Below are 17,693 nucleotides of genomic sequence, written 5' to 3' on the forward strand. Positions count from 1 at the left end.
GAAAACAATCTCCCCTCCTCTGACACATTGGCACACTGCAAAAGAAAAATGTCAGGGTCAATGATGGGCCATTAGCCCAGAGTGAGTTCCTTTTGTGTTCCCAGACCCATTCAAAACACCTTTAGTCTACAACAGATGGTACCATGACACAGCAACCACTTGCACTGACCCAGTCCTAAACTTAAAGACGTTTCCCGAAAACCACGTGCCATACAGTACAGTAAAGTAATGAGAAAGTTAGAGAGTGAAAGACAGCATAAATGTGTAATAAAGTATTCACCCGCTTGGCACCACTGAGTTGTAATGCCTTGTACATTTGATTGACTACACGGTCACCCTCTATTCATTGGTATTATACCCTATTCTTTTTCATGAAGGTCGCTCTTCCATTGCTGCAAATGTCATACGTGCTTTAATGAGAACTGCACTGTTGCCCACAATGGAAGCTTTTCAGCAAGATTAAATGTATCACCATGCAGAAACTTTTTTTCCCCCCGCTTTCCCCTGCCCCTATTGTGACACAGTGGTTTTATAGAGAAGCTTGTTGCTGAAAAACAAGGTTAAGAAGATCAGTATCAAAGGAGGAGTGTTTTTGTGTGGTTTGCAGGAGAGTCTCGCTTCAGGTTTCAACCTGAAACACAAAGGTGTTTTCTTACCTGATTTGTATTCATTCACACAATGAGTGGACCTGCCTCTCTTGTTTCCAAGTAAGGAGAGTCCAGACGAGACTTTTGTTCCCCCTATCATCGGATACGTGCATGTTGCTTCCTCCAGTACAAGCCTTGGAGCCCGGCCACAAGCTTTGTCCTGGATGGATTTTTCCTGCCTTTTTCCTCTTCTTTGTTGCACTGTATATGTTCCAAGAAACCATTTCAGATAAATGCTTAAGAGAGCTACTGCTGTTTTTTGCTCTTGTGTTATTTTAATAATACCACGCCTTGTCACCCTAAAATTGCCTTGTCAGAATCCAAAAGCCACAAATTAGCAGTTTGAAGTCTTTTAGTCCAAAGGAGCCTGTAGTTCAGTCCATTTTGGCCCATGTTCTGTTGTCAGGCCACAAACGATGCTGTCTGTGCAGCGGAGCTGTGGGGATTGTTTTTTTCGGGTAGGGGCAATCAAAACACTGAAAACATAATGTGAGTGAATATTATTGTCTTGTTTCCAGGGTTTTTTCCTGACCGTGTCCCCGGAGTCAATCCTCAAGGTGGCTAAGCACGCTTCCGACAACAACAAAGTCTTCTGCATGAACCTTTCTGCACCTTTCATCAGCCAGTTCTTTAAGGAGCCTTTGATGAAGGTCATGCCATACGTCGACATCTTGTTTGGCAATGAGACGGTAAGTGAAACAGGACGTTTGACGGGGCCTCTAGGATAGATATACTCTGTTTACTAAGTTCAAAACACATTGTTCTGGTTTAGGTGTGGGTTTGTTTGTGCGTGCATGTGCTTACATTTTGAAGATCTTATCCTCTCACCTTGTTGAAAGGAAAATGAAATGCCCTGTCCACTCTCACTCCTCTCCTTTCTCCCCAGTACCCATTTAACTTTTCACTTAGCCACTGTCCCATAAAGAGATGGATAAGAATTAGCCCGGTAATCATTCATCTTAATCGCGTCACCATTTCATGCCAGTTAATCTATTGATTTTTCTCGCCTGTGTGGAAGCGAGTAGTCGGTTGGAGGTCGAGCTGTGGTCACAGGCTGCGGTGCTGCTGGGAAGTATCCTCTAACAGGCCGGCCGAGCCTGACTCGGAGGTACCGCCTCGACAAACTGCACCTTTGGGGGGGCGTGGGGTGTGTGTGTGTGTGTGTGTGTGTGTGTGTATGAGGAAGGGGAGGGGGGTGGGGGGTGTGTATCTGGAATGAACTCGCCTCCCCGCTGCTAAAGCTACTAAACAGAGCCCTTTCTTTGGGTTAGAGATGGGGTCCACAGACCAGGATAGAATTGGAAGAAACTGCTCAGCATTTGAGGATTTATTGCTGTTGCTGACTTCAGCTTATCCCCTCTTTTCTTTTCTCTCCCTCCATAAGCTCCACAAGACCTCCCTTTTGCATATGCACCCCTCTCTCTCTCTCTCCTAATTGCCGTGAGGAACGATTTCTGTCTCCTAAAGCAGGGTGTACATTTTGCAAACGTTATGTATTTTCGGGTGGGTGGCACTGTAACTGTTTGCTTAAGAAGTTTGCTCACACCTCCAGTCATTACAGTTTAATGACTAGGGATAATTACAACGTGCGTTTGTTGAAGGAGATTATCTTTCTGAGACTCTGTCAAGGCTTGCTCCCTGGATTGAAGCTCGTTAAGAGCGGCAAAGTAACAGATTCGGTGGAAATCTGAGCATATATTCGCCGCTAAGCCCCCCCCCTCAAACGGCGAGGTCTTCCGGGGGTCTGCAGGACTAATGCCTGTCCAGACTGTTTTGACTCCTTTTGGCCTTCCCCCCCGCGTCGGACCGCCGGGAGGAGTGAACGGGCGCGACTGCTCATACAGTCGAGCCCCGGACCTCCCGTTGCGCACGAGCCAGACGAGGTTGGCGGTCATGCAGCGGTGCATGGTGAGTGACAGGCAACAGGGCTGCCTCATCCACGCTCACCCCCACCACCAGCCCCCCTGGCCCCGCTCTCGCCCCAACTGCCCCCCCCTCCACCCCCCCTCCAGTGATGGATCAGCCTCAGCCCGTGATGCTTTCATAACAAGTCACTGACAGTCAGGATCATACAGACTGACTCCCATAGCCTTGCAGAATATGCCATGAGGGAAGGCTAATGTGTCTGCCTGTCTCTGTCTCTGTCTTCCTCTCCCAGAGTCAGAACAGATGAAGCCTCTGTTTTGAGCTTTTACTGAGTCACCGCTGTGCAGCTGAGAGAATATGTTAATGCAGGTTTTAAAATCTGATGTTTTGAAAATGACTAATAATCATTTTGGGTGAGATTGAAATCCCCTTTCTTGAGAATTTAAATGCTGTGTTCCAAGCGAGTCCTTTAATTGCTGTGATTAGGATCTTATTTCAGTCAGATCACAATTCTCGTTTGATCGTTTGAAATTTCAAAACAATCCGGCAACACCAGAGACTCCAAAATGTCAATAGCCTCTGTGTTTCTTTTCTTGTTTTTGCCTGCTTCTGATGTTGAAATGTGTCTGTGTTTCTGACTGAGGCTGCCCTGGGTAATTCTGCTGTAACTCGATCCTGCTGGTACTTGTTTGAAACCTGGCATCAGCAGGCCTGCCTGCCTGCCTGGCCTATCGGCAGCCGCGTACTTATATAACAGTCTCCCATCCGTCCTGTAATTACTGCCTTTTTGGGGCATAGTGTAGTGTCTGCTCCTCCGCTGTTGGGGAGGTGGAGAGGCGAGAGACGCAGTTTCTATGGTGCCAGGGCCTCTGAGGTGGTGGGGATGGAGGAGTCTGCGAGGCACGGAGACATCAGACGCTACTTCACTTAATTGGCAAACATGTCGTGTGATAACCTGGGAACAGCACAGGCCTAATTGAGTCCTCCTGTGCTGTCCTCTTCTGACTACCTGACATGGAACCCAGGGCATTACATTTCCCTCCATTTAATGGCTACAGTTAATTAGGCCTGAATGAGGGAATCATTACTGCTGGAAAAACCACATGCCAGTGGATTCACCGATAAAATTAGCCACAATTTGCTTTTGCCATTTGAGCATCGCAGATAAACCACACAATGGGGGGGAAAGGATTGGACCATTACCGCCGGATTTGTATTGTGGAATTTTAGACATATCATAGACAAATGGAACGATTAATTGAGACTGAATTAATCACCCTGACTGATGTTCCATAAGCCAGGATTCATGGCTGTCTCAATTTAGATCATTTCAAGAACTTGGGCCTTTTTTTTTTTTTTTTTTATCTGGGCAGCAGGAGTAACAGCGAAATGGTTTAAAAATGTGCTTCCCTCATAAAACGGTACCGCAGATGAGGAGCTTAGATTTTTGCCCCACAGCCAATACCCCTTCCTCCCACCTCCTCTCTCCTCTGCCATTGACATTATATACCACCCCCATACAGGAGCTCCACATGCCTTCCATTGCTGTCCAATCCGTTCTGCAACTCCACACTCAGAGGGAGCTTATTTATGTGGGTCCCAGCCCCGTCTTCCAAACGAGAGTCCGCCATTGTAATTGAATACTCAATAGGCGAGCCATTTAACAAAAGTGGAAATGGCATACGGCTATGTATTAATGTACTTTGCCGAGGCAAAAGGAGCCATCATCATTTCTATGTTCAAGCTGTTTTTAAAGAGCATTTAGCCCGCCATCTCCCCAGGCCATGAGAGCAAAATGACACGGATTTCTTCTTCCTCTGTACTTTGTGAATGTTCCTTGCCTAATATTTTGTATGGTTATCTTGCTTATTTTCCCATCCATCCCTCAGCACCTTTCCGTGATCTAGGTGGAGGGATACAAGCAGCTCTACAGAAGGTTATTGTCATGAAAATCCCCTCAGGCGTTTTGGCTCTCAGCCCTATTTTTCTCCATCTGCATGCAGTGTGTGTGAGGTGGTGGGGGCTCTAATGATTTTTCCAGGACAGGCTGAAGTGGGTGTGTGAGTATATGTGTGTCTCTGTCTCTGTGTCTGTGTGTTTGTGCGCATGGAAAAAAAAAAAAAAGGCAGGCAGAGATACATGGGCAATATGGCGTCATTTCTTAACATCTCCCTAGATTCGTCATCCGGCTTTGTTTGTTTGATGGACTGCTAGGAAGCCTTATCTCTGTGGCAAGGCCCGTGGCTGTTTATCGCCACGGTGACGTGTGCGGGACTGTGGAAGTGCGTGCTCTCTGCTGTCAGTATGTGTGGGTGATGGCAAGTTCACTAAAGACCCCCGAGGGTATGAGGGGTGTTCTCGCAAAAAAAGAGAAAGAATTTCCCCTTGACAGCTCACCCACAGCGGACTGGAGATGTGCTTCTCAACAGTAGCTTGGGGAAAATATCCCGTCTCACCGCCTAAAACAAAGAGATGTGAGAGCCAGATTAGCGTATTACTGAAACAGCTTTCCTTTTAGGCTCTCGCTCTCCCTCATTCTCTCTCTCTCTCCTCCTGTCAGAGCTGTCTGTAGAGAGAGGGAAGAACATGAGACATTAACCTCCATGTGTTTATTCACAAGGCCCCACAGGCCAACTGGGAGGACGAACACAGAACCATCTCTAAACCCCAGTCAAGCGGAACAATCACGATGTGTCATTGGAGGAAAAGACATGAAGTATTAGCTTCCTGCTCTCCTTTGTGTCTTTCACGACTGAATTTTAATTGAATGTACTATTTCTGTGATGAGTCACATGCATTCCGTCAGTGCCAGAGTACATTGACCTTCAATGTGACGTACAGTCAGTGACTCGTATGATGAGTCATAGCGCGCATTAGCCGAGGTGAATTGCTAAATGCAAAGGCGGCCTTGTTTTTTAATTGAATAGTAGATCATATGAAGTGTCAATACAAGACACTGCAGCCACTACAATTAAACAATCAGCCTCTTTCTGCATGTACTGTATACACGCAGAGAGAAGATTGAGCATAGTGCAGAAGAAGTATTATCTCTCCAACATTCTTCTGTTTTTCCTGGCCTGCCTGTTTGCGAGTCATGGTACTTTGGGAGCCAGCATGGCTCCACCAGAGGAGTCCGGCTAACCACTGTAATTGTGCCGTGCCGAAGCCGCCTTCCCCAACCCCAGGATTGAACCATGAAATATTTGAAAATGCCGGGGTTAAAAGAAGGGGGTCTTTGGCAGTGCGACGTGAAATGTGAGACCATAGAGCATCTTTAACAAGGAGGCGGATAGAAAGCCAGCCAGCCGGACAGCCGGGGCACACGGTGGAGTCCTCTGAAGGAGAATAATTATGGATGTAAGAGGAGATATTGCGCTGGGAGCAGATCAATAGTGCCCGCGCTCTGCTGGCGCTGAGGCCAGTGTATTTCTGTCACAGCAGGAGCGAGTGCAGGATGTCAGCTTGTTGCTGGAGGGACTCGCAGAAGTTTGAACACCGGCGGGCTTCCCGATACCCTCGCAGCCCTCATGCCTGTCCTTCCCCTGATTCAGTGGAACTCAGTGGATTCTGGCTGTTTGTTTTCTCCCCCCCCCCCTCCCCAATCCTCTTATCCACACGGAGTTGGCGGAGAGGACTGCCCTTTGTCTACTCGTGATTGTATTCCCACAGTCCAGGGAAAACAGTCATGTTTTCCAGCGCCTTTTGGTGGACTCCCCTACCCTCCTTATGGTTAGCAAATTCTGGATGAGAAATGGTATCCCACACCATGGAATGATTCCCGCAGATTTCCAAATGACACAGACACTATCAGCATAATCTACCCACCCATAATACCGAATGAATTTGCTCCATGCCATGGAGGATGGAACCTATGGGCTTGTTTTAGAAACCTCACTTAGCTCAGTCTGCCCATCGCTCCCACTTGAACTGAATGAATTGGTTGTTTTTATGACCTAAATTATTGTGGGCCTTTTGATTGCATCATGCCAAGTATTTCCTTCTAGAAAAGCCCTGCGGTTATTTTCCTCTCCCTGCAGCACCTATCACATGCTAGCTGTGTGCATGCATGTGAAATGATTTAGCCTAGCTGTTGAAGGGCCCCTGCCCTGCATGCTGCTTTTCATCTGGCAAGTGGCCATCTCATGCCACATCAACAGATAACGCATTGGACATCATCTCAATTTTTGTATGGCCAATTTATTCAGACAAAGCTCTCATGTCCCTTGCACACACAAATGGTTTGAATTATTTTGAGGGCTTTTTTTCTCCCCGGGTTTTTCATTGTCTGAAGCATGCAAATCCCTCCAGACCAGATCTTTGTTTCTCATTAGGAGGTAAATAGAGCAGGCCAAATGCTCATATGTTTATTATACACAGGAGGGCCCGATCGCCGTTCTCTCCAATTCAGCGCAGAAAAAAGCTGCTTGTTTTCTTGACCTTTTGTTTGCAGAGCCTGCAACCAAATATGTATCAAATAGATCAGATAATAAGCTTTGAGAAACTGATGGACTGTTAGAAAATTGGATACAACCTCATCAGAACTTTTCATAGCACTCTTTCATAGCAAGATTATATTTATCTAGCATGAAAAATGAATGTGTAATTACATAAATATAGATATGCAATTTACTAAATACATGGTTGAGCACTGAGAAATGGAAGCAAGCCAAACACAACTATGCATCATGCATTGGTTTGAGACTGAAGACATGTATTGGTTGTTAATAGTTCCTGTGATTAATAATAATAATCATACTAATAGTAATAATGATAGTGCAGAGCACTTTTTGAAACATAGTTATAAAGTGCTTTAGTAAAACAGCAGCAAAAAAAGAAATACAGCAAACACAATAAGAAGCAACAACCAAAAGGGAATGACCATCTTGGACCACAAACAAATCAACAAAATTGCAAAATCATAATGTTAGCGCTGCAGTTAAGAGCAAGTTTATGAGGCGCTCAACGACCCCAAACTCCACCAACACTGAACAATTCCCTAACTCATCATTCCTATCTCTTAAATTTGAAGTTGATTTCTTGACCCTGCAAACATACCCTTAAGATTTGGAATCAAGTCTCTATCTCTGTTTGTTTCATAGTTATGGCTGAAAACAATAATTGTCTACTGCCGGTAATCCCAGAGCCAGATCACCAGCAAAATCTAATCAATTGTTCCTTGGCCCAAGGCCGATCTCTCCACCAAATTTCATGGAAATCTCTTTGCAAGTTTTTGAGATATCCTGCTGACAGACAAACAGGGGCGAAAACAAAACTTCATCGGTGGAGGTAAAAATGAGTTTTCAGTTCAGAAGATAGAAAGTTAGCTACTTTCTTCAGGCAAGTTGTTCCAATGTTAAGGGGCGCTTATGGCAAATGCTCAATTACTTTTTAACTTTAGTCTAGACTTGAGAACAGTCAAGAGAGCTTTGTCTGTAGATCTAAGACTACGATTTTTTACATGGGGAGATAGCTCCATTATATAAGCTGGGGCTAATCTATGTATTGCTTTAAAAGTAATTAATAAAATCTCAATTCTAAATTCAACTGGAAGCAAATGTAAGTTGGCTTGAATGGGAGTTATATGATCTCTGCTTTTAGCTCTAGTTAAAAGCCATTAGCTCTACTTGGCGCGGAGGAGATCATCCGCCATTTTCCCCTCATCTCATTTCGTTCCTTGAGAGATAGCCAGTCTCTGGTACTCTGACGTTGTGTGCTGACCCCATGTTAAAGCCCAGAGGTGAGATGTGTGATAGAGGCCCTTAGTGCTGATAAGGCCATCAGGCTGATAACTAACTCCCCCCAGCACAAAGCTGCTACTACTGCTGCCACGGCTTCCATTAGCCCCACCGGAGGAACCCGGTGCATGCCTGTTCCCTCCTGCTCTATCGGAGGTTACATCCTGTGTTCTGCGGCCCTTATGCAAACCCTGCTTTCCCATGCTGAGATTGCTATCAGCAGAGATATTTATGTACTGCACATGTTTCCGATTGTTTAACCTTTGGACCTGCGCTGTAGGTATTGGTGCGGTCCCTGTGGGCTTGGTAAGAGACCTCTCTCCTGCCCTTGTAGACAGACTGAGATAGATGGGAGCAGAGGCTGTTACTGGAGGTGTGTAATGGAATGGCAGGCAGGGGCACTGTTGAAATTGGCCAGATGAAAGCTTAGGTCAAGCCTGTACTTGGTTGCTATCAAGTTTAGACAAATCTCATCATACTGGATTTAAAGAAAAATATTGATGTTTTTCACTTTTGGGGTTATTTTCTTGATTTCATCCCATTTCCTAATTGCATAGCTCTGTTATGATTTGTAGCATCCCATTAATTCACATATTTTCATGCTGCTGATGCTGAGGTGTTTGCACACCCTGCAGTGTTGGTATATAATATAAGTGTACTGTATAATGAAACTTTAGCTATCAATTTCAACAAGACCTATATTATTCCTCCTGAGTGCATTGATTAAAATTCTACTTATCAGTTATCAACTTTATTCCCTAAAAGGAACAAGGAAACCGTTTTTCTAAGCAAAAGTGACATTGCAGTTTGCAGCAATGGATTATATAATGCACATAGCCTCGGGTTAATGGAGAGATTTGATGGAATTTCAAAAATAATACCATCTTATGTGATGTTGATGGTGTTACAAATTTAAATTTTCTATCTCACAATGCACCATGCATTGAACAATGGTCTAAGTCGGTCTAAAGCAGAGGGAAAATAAAACAGATGAGGAAAAAATCTCACTATCAGGTGTTTTCCTCTAAAGTGCTTTTTCACAACTTTGCTTCGAGAGGTCAGAAAAACACTGATAAGAAGGCAAATTTTAGGGAATGCATTTGGGAGCTAGAAGACGCTCTAGTTTGGAATCAAGCTAAACTGTCTGTGCATGCCAGTTGTAAATTGTCAACAATAAACAACCTGACTTGGAGATTTAACGTATGTGATCGCACAGAATGTAAGAAATTAACTAGGCTGAGTCGAAACACGCCACTTAATGGCTCAGTAAAAATAAAGTAATGCCATCATCTGTTGTTAAGTAAATTCCCAGAGGCAGTAACAGTGACTCCTGCCTCTCTGTAGTGTGTTGTTTGTGCGTGTGTGTGCTCAGCCCCGTGTTTGTGGCATGTCATGCTTGAGCAGGAATGCTGCATTCTCCTGGGAGCTTCAGGAGGACCGGGTACAGGTGATTTATTCCTCCTAATCTGTCTTCCGCAGTAGCAGGCGGCCGCCCTCCTTCCGCCCGGCTGTAGGGAGGCGCTATCGGCTCGCATTATCATATTAATAATCACCTGCAGCACTTATCGCCGCGCACATCTTCGGCGTGGCGGCGTCCCGTTCGACAGCACCTGGCCTCGTGCTGGGGGTTGACACGCCGACATCCAGCGAGAGCCGTGTTGCTTGACCCTGAGGCCACTTCAAGGGCACCCGCGTTCCCCACCGACGCCGCTGCCTTGATTAGTTATTTATTCCCCCACCCCCCGCCCTGTAATGTATGCTGTAGTAATCTGGGTGGAAGCGCTTGAATTGAATGCCAGATGTTGTTTTTACTGGGCATTTATGAAAGCTGTCTGACTCGCCTCGCCGATGTCTTCGGCGCACTTGCGGAGAATGAAGAAAACAGTGAATATGTCATATGCCACGGTCTTACATGTGTAAATAGTGATAAATGGCTGAATTATTTGCGATGTCATGACCTGATCACATTCAGTTCAGTTTAAAGGGATCGTAAGTGATTTGTCTTTTCCAACCGATCTGTCCAGGCCTGATAATTTGTTTTCCTCTGGTTTGCACAGTTTGATCAGAGAGCCAGTCGAAAAGAAATATTTCACAACCTTGTCATATTGTGTTTCAAACGAAGTCTATAACAGTGGAAATCAGTTCTTCTTCAGAATTGTTTCCAGGCTTAAAACTCGAAACAAGCTCTTATTGAAATGCCCAGAAAGGAAGAAGAAAACACAGGTCTTGTTGTAAATAACTTGTCAGGCTTACCCTCCTCGGTATCCCGTCCCCCCCCCCCCACCCAATGTCAAACACAATTCAATTTCTGCCTCAGCATCAGCTTGGGCTAACACGGTCAAGCAAATGCCTATTTTCTGAATGGCCTGGGGGAGTTACGCTTTTCAGCTTATCAACTTTTATTAACCTTAGCACTGAGGTTTGCTCTTTGATTTAGATTCTTCGGGAAACTCTGAAATAGGATTTTTTTTTTTCTCGCTCTCCTTCTGTGACATATGCTCAACAACTTGTTACACAGAAGAGGGAAAAAAAACATAAAGGCTTGTTGCGGTTTGTTAACGGTGTTATTTTAGCTCGAGGGCCAATAACTTCTCTAATTGTATTCATTTCTTTTCTTGTGGGTCTCCTTATCTGCCATGGCGCTTCAAGAGCAAACAAACACTTTTAACCCTGTTCAGGCCAAAGGGAATTGAGAGGAAATGTGTGTTGTGAGATATATTTACGATAAGGTAATAGTTTGAATGTAAGTACAGTGTATCTGCGGTTTCAGCAATTTATGTTCAGTGGAGAAAAGAAAGGAAAATCCATACAGCATGGATAATTTCATGGAGGATACACCCATACTATGCCTGCTCAGAGCAGATCTAAGCCATGCTTGTTGGCTCCTGTCACTTATGGTGTCAAGGAAAAAAAAAAAAAATAGAAAGTGTGAAGCTTTGAAAAATGCCCTTTGCATGAAGTGTGTATTTCCTCTTTCATTTTGCTTGGCAAGAAATTGTAGGCTCCCGCCCCCCTGACTGGGCTTTGGATTATTAGCTTAAGCTCTCTAAAAATATCCCTTTGACTGTATGAGCCTCTGACAGCAGCAACATCTCACACATTCTGATAGCTTTATACTAACTATGGCTGCAGAGGGCTCACGCTCTCAGCCCGGCGTGTTATCTTTTACCTCGTTCGCCCAAGGAAGAGAACGAGAGGAACTCACGGAGAAATCTGCAACAGTCGTCTCTACTTAGGAATAAGACTTAGAGCGGATCATCAAAGGAGAGCACGCAATCGCTGCAATCTCTGAACAAATGAGATGCTTTTTTGAGGACGGGAGGATTTCGCCCAGATGTCACTCGAAGCACTTGTCATTGTAGTGACAGCTGTAGAAGCACATGGACCATCATTTGAAGACTGTCTACCACAACATACCAAAACACCACACATCAAATGTACAACATGCACAGCCTAAAATATGTTATCTATTAAACACTCTGAGCCCTTAAGGAATAGTGACTTTTATTGCCTATTAGTTCAGTTTTATTAGCTCGTCTGTGCAGTCGAAATAATTGCATATTTACCAACATATTTATCATACCAATATATTAGCTTTCGCTAAGCTTATAGTACCAAGTATTTTTGATGTAGGCATCCATAACAGCCCATAGAAATTAATAAATTCCTAAAAGGGATTACACTGCACACAGGTGGCTCATAGAAATTGCTTCAATTATCTTTTCTACTAACACCCACTCCCTCTTGAAAGGCTTTTCTCACAAATGTTACAGTTGCTAACTAGAGAGAGAGAGAGAGAGGGAGAGAGACGTGTGCCGCCCAGCAACACTGTTATTCAGCCTTCATTCATGTGTCGTTTTAAAGGCTTTCTAAAGACTTTGAGATGAAATATCTCTGTTTTGACAAGACATTTTTCAAGCTGCTCATGCCCCTGTGAGATGCCTCGTACTTGTCTGTGATGGAATGTTCCTGAGGAGAAAAGTCAATATGTGGTTGTAAATAAATGAAAACAAATGTGAGAGCTAAACCCTCAATAGATTGAAGAGGCAGAGGGGGAAAAAAGACAGCTCACCTTTACTCATTATAAAAGGCTTGAGTACCGCGGCTAATTGACTAGCCCCTCTGCCTGCCTGTGTGTGTGTGTGTGTGTGTGTGTGTGTGGTTGGGGGGTGATGAATTGACATATTGCTGGCGCTGTAATGTTGATCCAAGGCAGAGAGCCATGAGGCTTTTCTCCTGGGACCAGTAACCTTATTGTTCCATGTCATCTCCTCCCCTTCTGTTTGAGGACCAGGTTGTCAACCTCTCCCCAAGGTCACGCAAACACCAGCCCCCCTTTTCATATAATTGGATCATTTAGCATCATAGCATCGACTTATTGCTCTGTCTGGGGTCAAAAGTGAATTTAGTGCATGAAGTTGTCTGTCACGATTTGCGGCAGCATATTGAATTGACATGCAACAGCTTCTGCTGTGGAATACAAGGAAGCAAGAGAACTACTTATTAGTAGACTAAAACCACATATAGTAGGTGGTGTATTTTATGTGACCGGCATTGAATTTCGGTGTTGGGGATTCCCCCATATCAACACATATTTATGGTTTCAGTGGTAGTTTCGTGGCTGCAGGCTGAAATGGCGTTGTTATCTCACGCTGCTGTTGTAAGATGAGATGAAGTGGGGCAATAGATTAAATGGGTGGGCTGCATGCCTAGTAAATCAGGAATTGGCATAGCAATACCACCTCAAGTTACTCATTCTCAAGTGACACTGCCACACATGTGAGTAGCTGAAGGAAGTGAGATGTCTTTACTTTATGTCTAGAGTGTGACATCCTGCTCTGTTTGTGCCTCTATAATTAACTGCTCATATGTGTTTTATTTCAGGAAGCGGCCACTTTTGCCAAAGAGCAAGGCTTTGAGGTGAGTTGACCAGCAATTGCACACTAAACAGATCCTAAAGGTTTATTTTTGCTGATAATGAAGTTCTTTTTGGACAGTGATTGATGTGCTATTATACTCTCCAGGCCTTGCAGCAGTTGCTATGGAAACCTGGCAGTCGTCATGGTTTCTTTGTTCAGCCAGCTCTCTGTTATGACGCACTCTGCTAGGTCTGCACCCAACATCGCCTACAGATGTTATTTATTGAATTTTGAAAAGCCTCTTGGGAAGCTGAGAAGTTGGGCATGGTTTCAAGCCTTCCTCTGCAGGCTTGGGGCTCGTCAGGTTGCCTGGTTAAAAAGCCTCCTCATTAGCTTCATTGCACCCAGGGATGATATGTCTTCCCTTGCCTGCTATAGCACTACACCAAATTGAACCACACAGTAGTCTTTTAATAACCAAATTACAGCCACCTGTGGTTTTAGATTATGTAAATGAAAATTACAGCGCTTGTTAGTCCATAGAATGTACAGTATGTGTTTTTTAAGTGGGGCTGCCTCTTAAGTGTAAAATGAATGTTCACTCAGTCGCTATTTTTTGCTTTTATTTTGCATATTCGCAGCGACACTCCAGCGCCGCTTTTTAAATATGAAATCAAAAACACAAATAGCCTGCGTGCGAGTTTTGAAATGGGCTTAGGTATTTTAAGTGCCTTCTCCCTTTCAAAGGTAGAGCTGCCTTGAATATGGCTCTGCTCTGTGTGAATAATTGTCATCCAGAATCACTAACGGTGTGATCAACGTGACTGGAATAGAAATGCAATCCTGATGGCAGTGACAGGTTTAAGAGAGGAGAAGGGATGAAGGCAGGGGAAGAGGGGGGGGGCTCACATCACAAAAAAATATATATAAAGGGCAAAGCGTAGACTCTCCTAGTAGTAACAATTCTTTGACATTTTCTATGTCAACTTGATTTGCCAGAACACTCTGCGAAATTGCATTGGATGAATGTGATTTCTCAGATAACATCGCTAGTATGTACTTATTTCTAGGTGGTTGCAGTTCAAAGAGGTTTTCTCCACAAATTTGTCATTTTTTTCTTGTCACTTTTTGATGACAATTTTACTTGGTGTGTACGAGCAGGTCCCCATACAGGTTCACGTTGAATTAGGGCCCAACAGATATATTGGTACACCAGTGTTATTGGCTGAAATGAGACCTTTACAGATGCTGATATGCTGCTGATGATGCACCAGTAAAATTAGCACAAAATATATTTTGCTACAGTTGCTTAGTCACATTTACACTAGAAATAACAAGCACTAGTAGTCAAAAACTCAGTGTATACAAGTGTTTCTCACAATGCTATTTGTGACTTGTAAGGGAAGTAATGTTGATTTAAATCCGACAACAGCCAAGTTTAATGGTCAGTATGGCCAAGTTTAAGGGATATAATTGGATATTATTATAATTCCTCTCCAGTTGTCAATATGTGACCCACAAATGTTGTATAACACACTGTAATGTTGTATTGTCACATTATGGAAAACTAACGAAAATGTCAGGAGCAGTTCTTCAGCTGAAATGCAAGATAAAAAGCTTGTCCTCTCCAAAACAGCAATCGGTAGATCCGAACACACTTAGTAGCCTGATTGTGATCTCTTTCCTTTAAATGCTCAAAGAAATATCTGCACAGCAGCAGTAATTGAATCCTTCCCTGGCAGTGTTTCACAACCAGCCTGCATTGGAGAGGATCAATTTCTCATTGGCTTCAATACAGAAACAGAATTTAACACCCTTATAAAGCTTTCATATTTCATGGTTTGTTGATTTATGTCTGATCAATTGCCTCACAATCATATTTATTGTTATTTGTCAGCAGTAAACCAAATTGACCATATAATTTGTCAATTCATTTGTTTTGCACTCACATTGAACATTATTATTTTTCTGTATTGTTTTGCCATAGGAAGTTGTCAGGTAAGTGGTCTATTTCTGCCAGGCAAAAGGGAGTTGTGTGTGTGTGTGTGTGTGTGAGCGAGAGTATGTGTGTGTGTGTGTGTGTGTGTGTGTGTGTGTGTGTGTATTGCTTCCCCTGCTCAACAACCATGATGCTTACCCTTCCACCTCTGGCCCTAGAACCTTTTAGGTCCTAAACCTGAGTATAGTGCCTTTTTTTATGTCAGCGAACATAAAACCAAAGGGTGACAATGTGCCAAAGTCTTGTGTGGTTTTGCATTCGGTGTCTGGAGGAGTGCTTGTGGTTACATCCAGTCACAGTGACAAATTGCTTTTTTTGCCATTGCCTGCTAACAGCCTCTGTATTAACCTCACCATTAGCACTTACTTAGAGTGTTACACCCATTTTTCCTCTGCCCAAGGTCTCCCCGGACCTCTTAGGGCTGATTAAAGGACGTTTGGGAAGCATTTAGAGGTGTTAAACCTCATTGGCCTGAGTGAGCCAGTGTAGCTGGTGGTATTGGGTTGGAGCCTATCTCTCTGATTACTCCCATCACCGTAGTATTTGCTTGCCCCGAAGGTTCTCGAGTGTTAGCTATGATACTGATGCTAGAAAGCGTCCGCGACCCTTAATGCTAGCTCTCAGTGTGCTGTATTACGGAAATGTAGAGTCCACCCCACTGCGAGATGGTGATAAAGACATTCCACCTGCTCATAGTACATCATGATGAGTTAATAATAAAGTAGCACTGACAGGTGTGGGTTTTTTTATCCCTCTCATGATCAAAGGCAAGCACTCCGGAGAGTTCTGTCGTCTCCAGGCGAATATCCATTCTGTGCAGATGCTGAGGAGAGATGGCCTGTTTCAGGAAGAGAATGATACAGTACATGCACCACCTATCCCTTCAGCTCACAAAAGTAGCTTTATCTGACAACAGCATATCTTCACAAGGTTATTTTCATCTCACTTAGGGAATATGGCATTCTAATATTTTGCAGCCCTCTTTAATTCTCCTATAACTGCATCAAAGTACCATTGAGCCACCGCTATTGATTTCTTTTGAAATGGTTTCATAGCCCATCTATTTTCATTATCACTTGATCCCTCTGCCAATATTGGAAAAAGCTGACCTATCTCAGTCACACTTGTGATCTTTGATTAACTCCCCAGAAATTGCTTCTCATTACTGTATTCATTTGGATGATGTTAAAGTTGGTTACTTCAATCCACCGGTCTTGTATCTTCGCAGACGGATGACATTGCAGAGATTGCGAAGAAGGCCCAGAACCTGCCCAAGGAGAACAAGAAGAGACAGCGAGTGGTGGTCTTCACCCAGGGCAAGGACGACACTGTTGCAACTGTTGGTAGGCAAAAATGTTTTTTTACTTATCTCTGCATTGTTGCACTTAAGCACAACTCGAAGCCATCCCAACTTTGGCCCCTTTTGGACATCTTTACCCTTCACTTAAACCTCATATCTCAGAATTGCAGAACGCCGCCTTAAATAGATGATAGATCGCCGACTGAAGAGAGCTGAATGGTATCAGTAATTTCTTTGAAGTTAACCTCCAATATTGACACCAGATGTTTAAAAAAAAAAAAAAACAGAATGCTTGCACTACATTCAGTCATTTCAGAGCATAAAAGACGTGTGGAGGATGCAGAGAGCAGGCATTGATTTGTGAAGTACTTCTAACTTTGTCTTGGACAGATTCCAGACCGGTCCTCAGCAATTTTTAATGCATCAACTCTTACATCCTGCCCTTTTTTCTCCGAAACGCTGGCAGCGTGACCTTGGGGAGAGGTTGACAACGTGGTCCTCAAATCAATCCAATTTCTTTGATACAGGGCATATTTGTTAGTGGACTTTAAAAGGCAGTGTCATCGTAACTGTGCAGGGGTTGCAGGGGTAAGCTATGTGGGGAGAGATGATAGTTTCCGATTACTGCTGGGAGCCTTTGCCTTTGTTTGGAGCCACGGGGTGTCTCTCCTCATTGCCCTTGCAGTTCAGACTAGTGAGACGTGCACAGGGAAAGATGGCCTCAGGTAAAGACTCCAACATATCACTCATCACTGGGGACTGCAGAGAAGCACAACTACAGCAGTACTGTTAGCACTCCTGGACACCAGCATTGATCCAACACTAGTCTTCAAATGTGTTGGATTGAATGTCTTCAGCTCCATACTGTTGGCAAGAACGGAAAAACATTTCCAAGAGATATATATATATATATATATATATATGTGTTCTCACCTCAGGAAATATTATGCAATAGAATTATCAGCATGACTAGATAATGCCGCAAAAGGTATATTCTCCATGATGAATAGCATTTTTTCAGTGAACAAACAAACTGGATTTTTCATTACAGAAGCGCAGTGTTATTGGAAGTTAAGTTCCCTTTCATGCGGATTTGAAAGAAATCTTTTAGTGGAACTCCTGAAGCCCGGCGCTTTAAAAAGAAAATGAAGCCATCCATTGTCTTGGAGGTGTTTCACGGTGATGGATAATTCCTGCCTGCGTCTCTCATTGCTCCTGCATGGAGACAGAGCTGCGCGCCTCTGTGAACTTTATATAAAATACATGATGAATGCAGACGGGATGAAA

General features: G+C 43.8%; 1 protein-coding gene across 2 annotated transcripts in view; it reads left to right on the forward strand.

Annotated features, from left to right (window-relative positions):
• adkb (adenosine kinase b) overlaps positions 1-17,693 on the forward strand; it is an 83,243-nt gene that overhangs the window by 59,792 nt on the left and 5,758 nt on the right. For both annotated transcript variants that reach the window (XM_071907713.2, XM_071907715.2), the window contains exons 7-9: positions 1,166-1,336; positions 13,133-13,168; positions 16,335-16,449. In XM_071907713.2, coding sequence (XP_071763814.1) covers positions 1,166-1,336; positions 13,133-13,168; positions 16,335-16,449 — 322 coding nt within the window. The remainder of the gene's footprint in view (positions 1-1,165; positions 1,337-13,132; positions 13,169-16,334; positions 16,450-17,693) is intronic.

Source organism: Centroberyx gerrardi, chromosome 20 (genome assembly GCF_048128805.1).
Source record: "Centroberyx gerrardi isolate f3 chromosome 20, fCenGer3.hap1.cur.20231027, whole genome shotgun sequence".
Lineage (NCBI taxonomy): Eukaryota > Metazoa > Chordata > Actinopteri > Beryciformes > Berycidae > Centroberyx > Centroberyx gerrardi.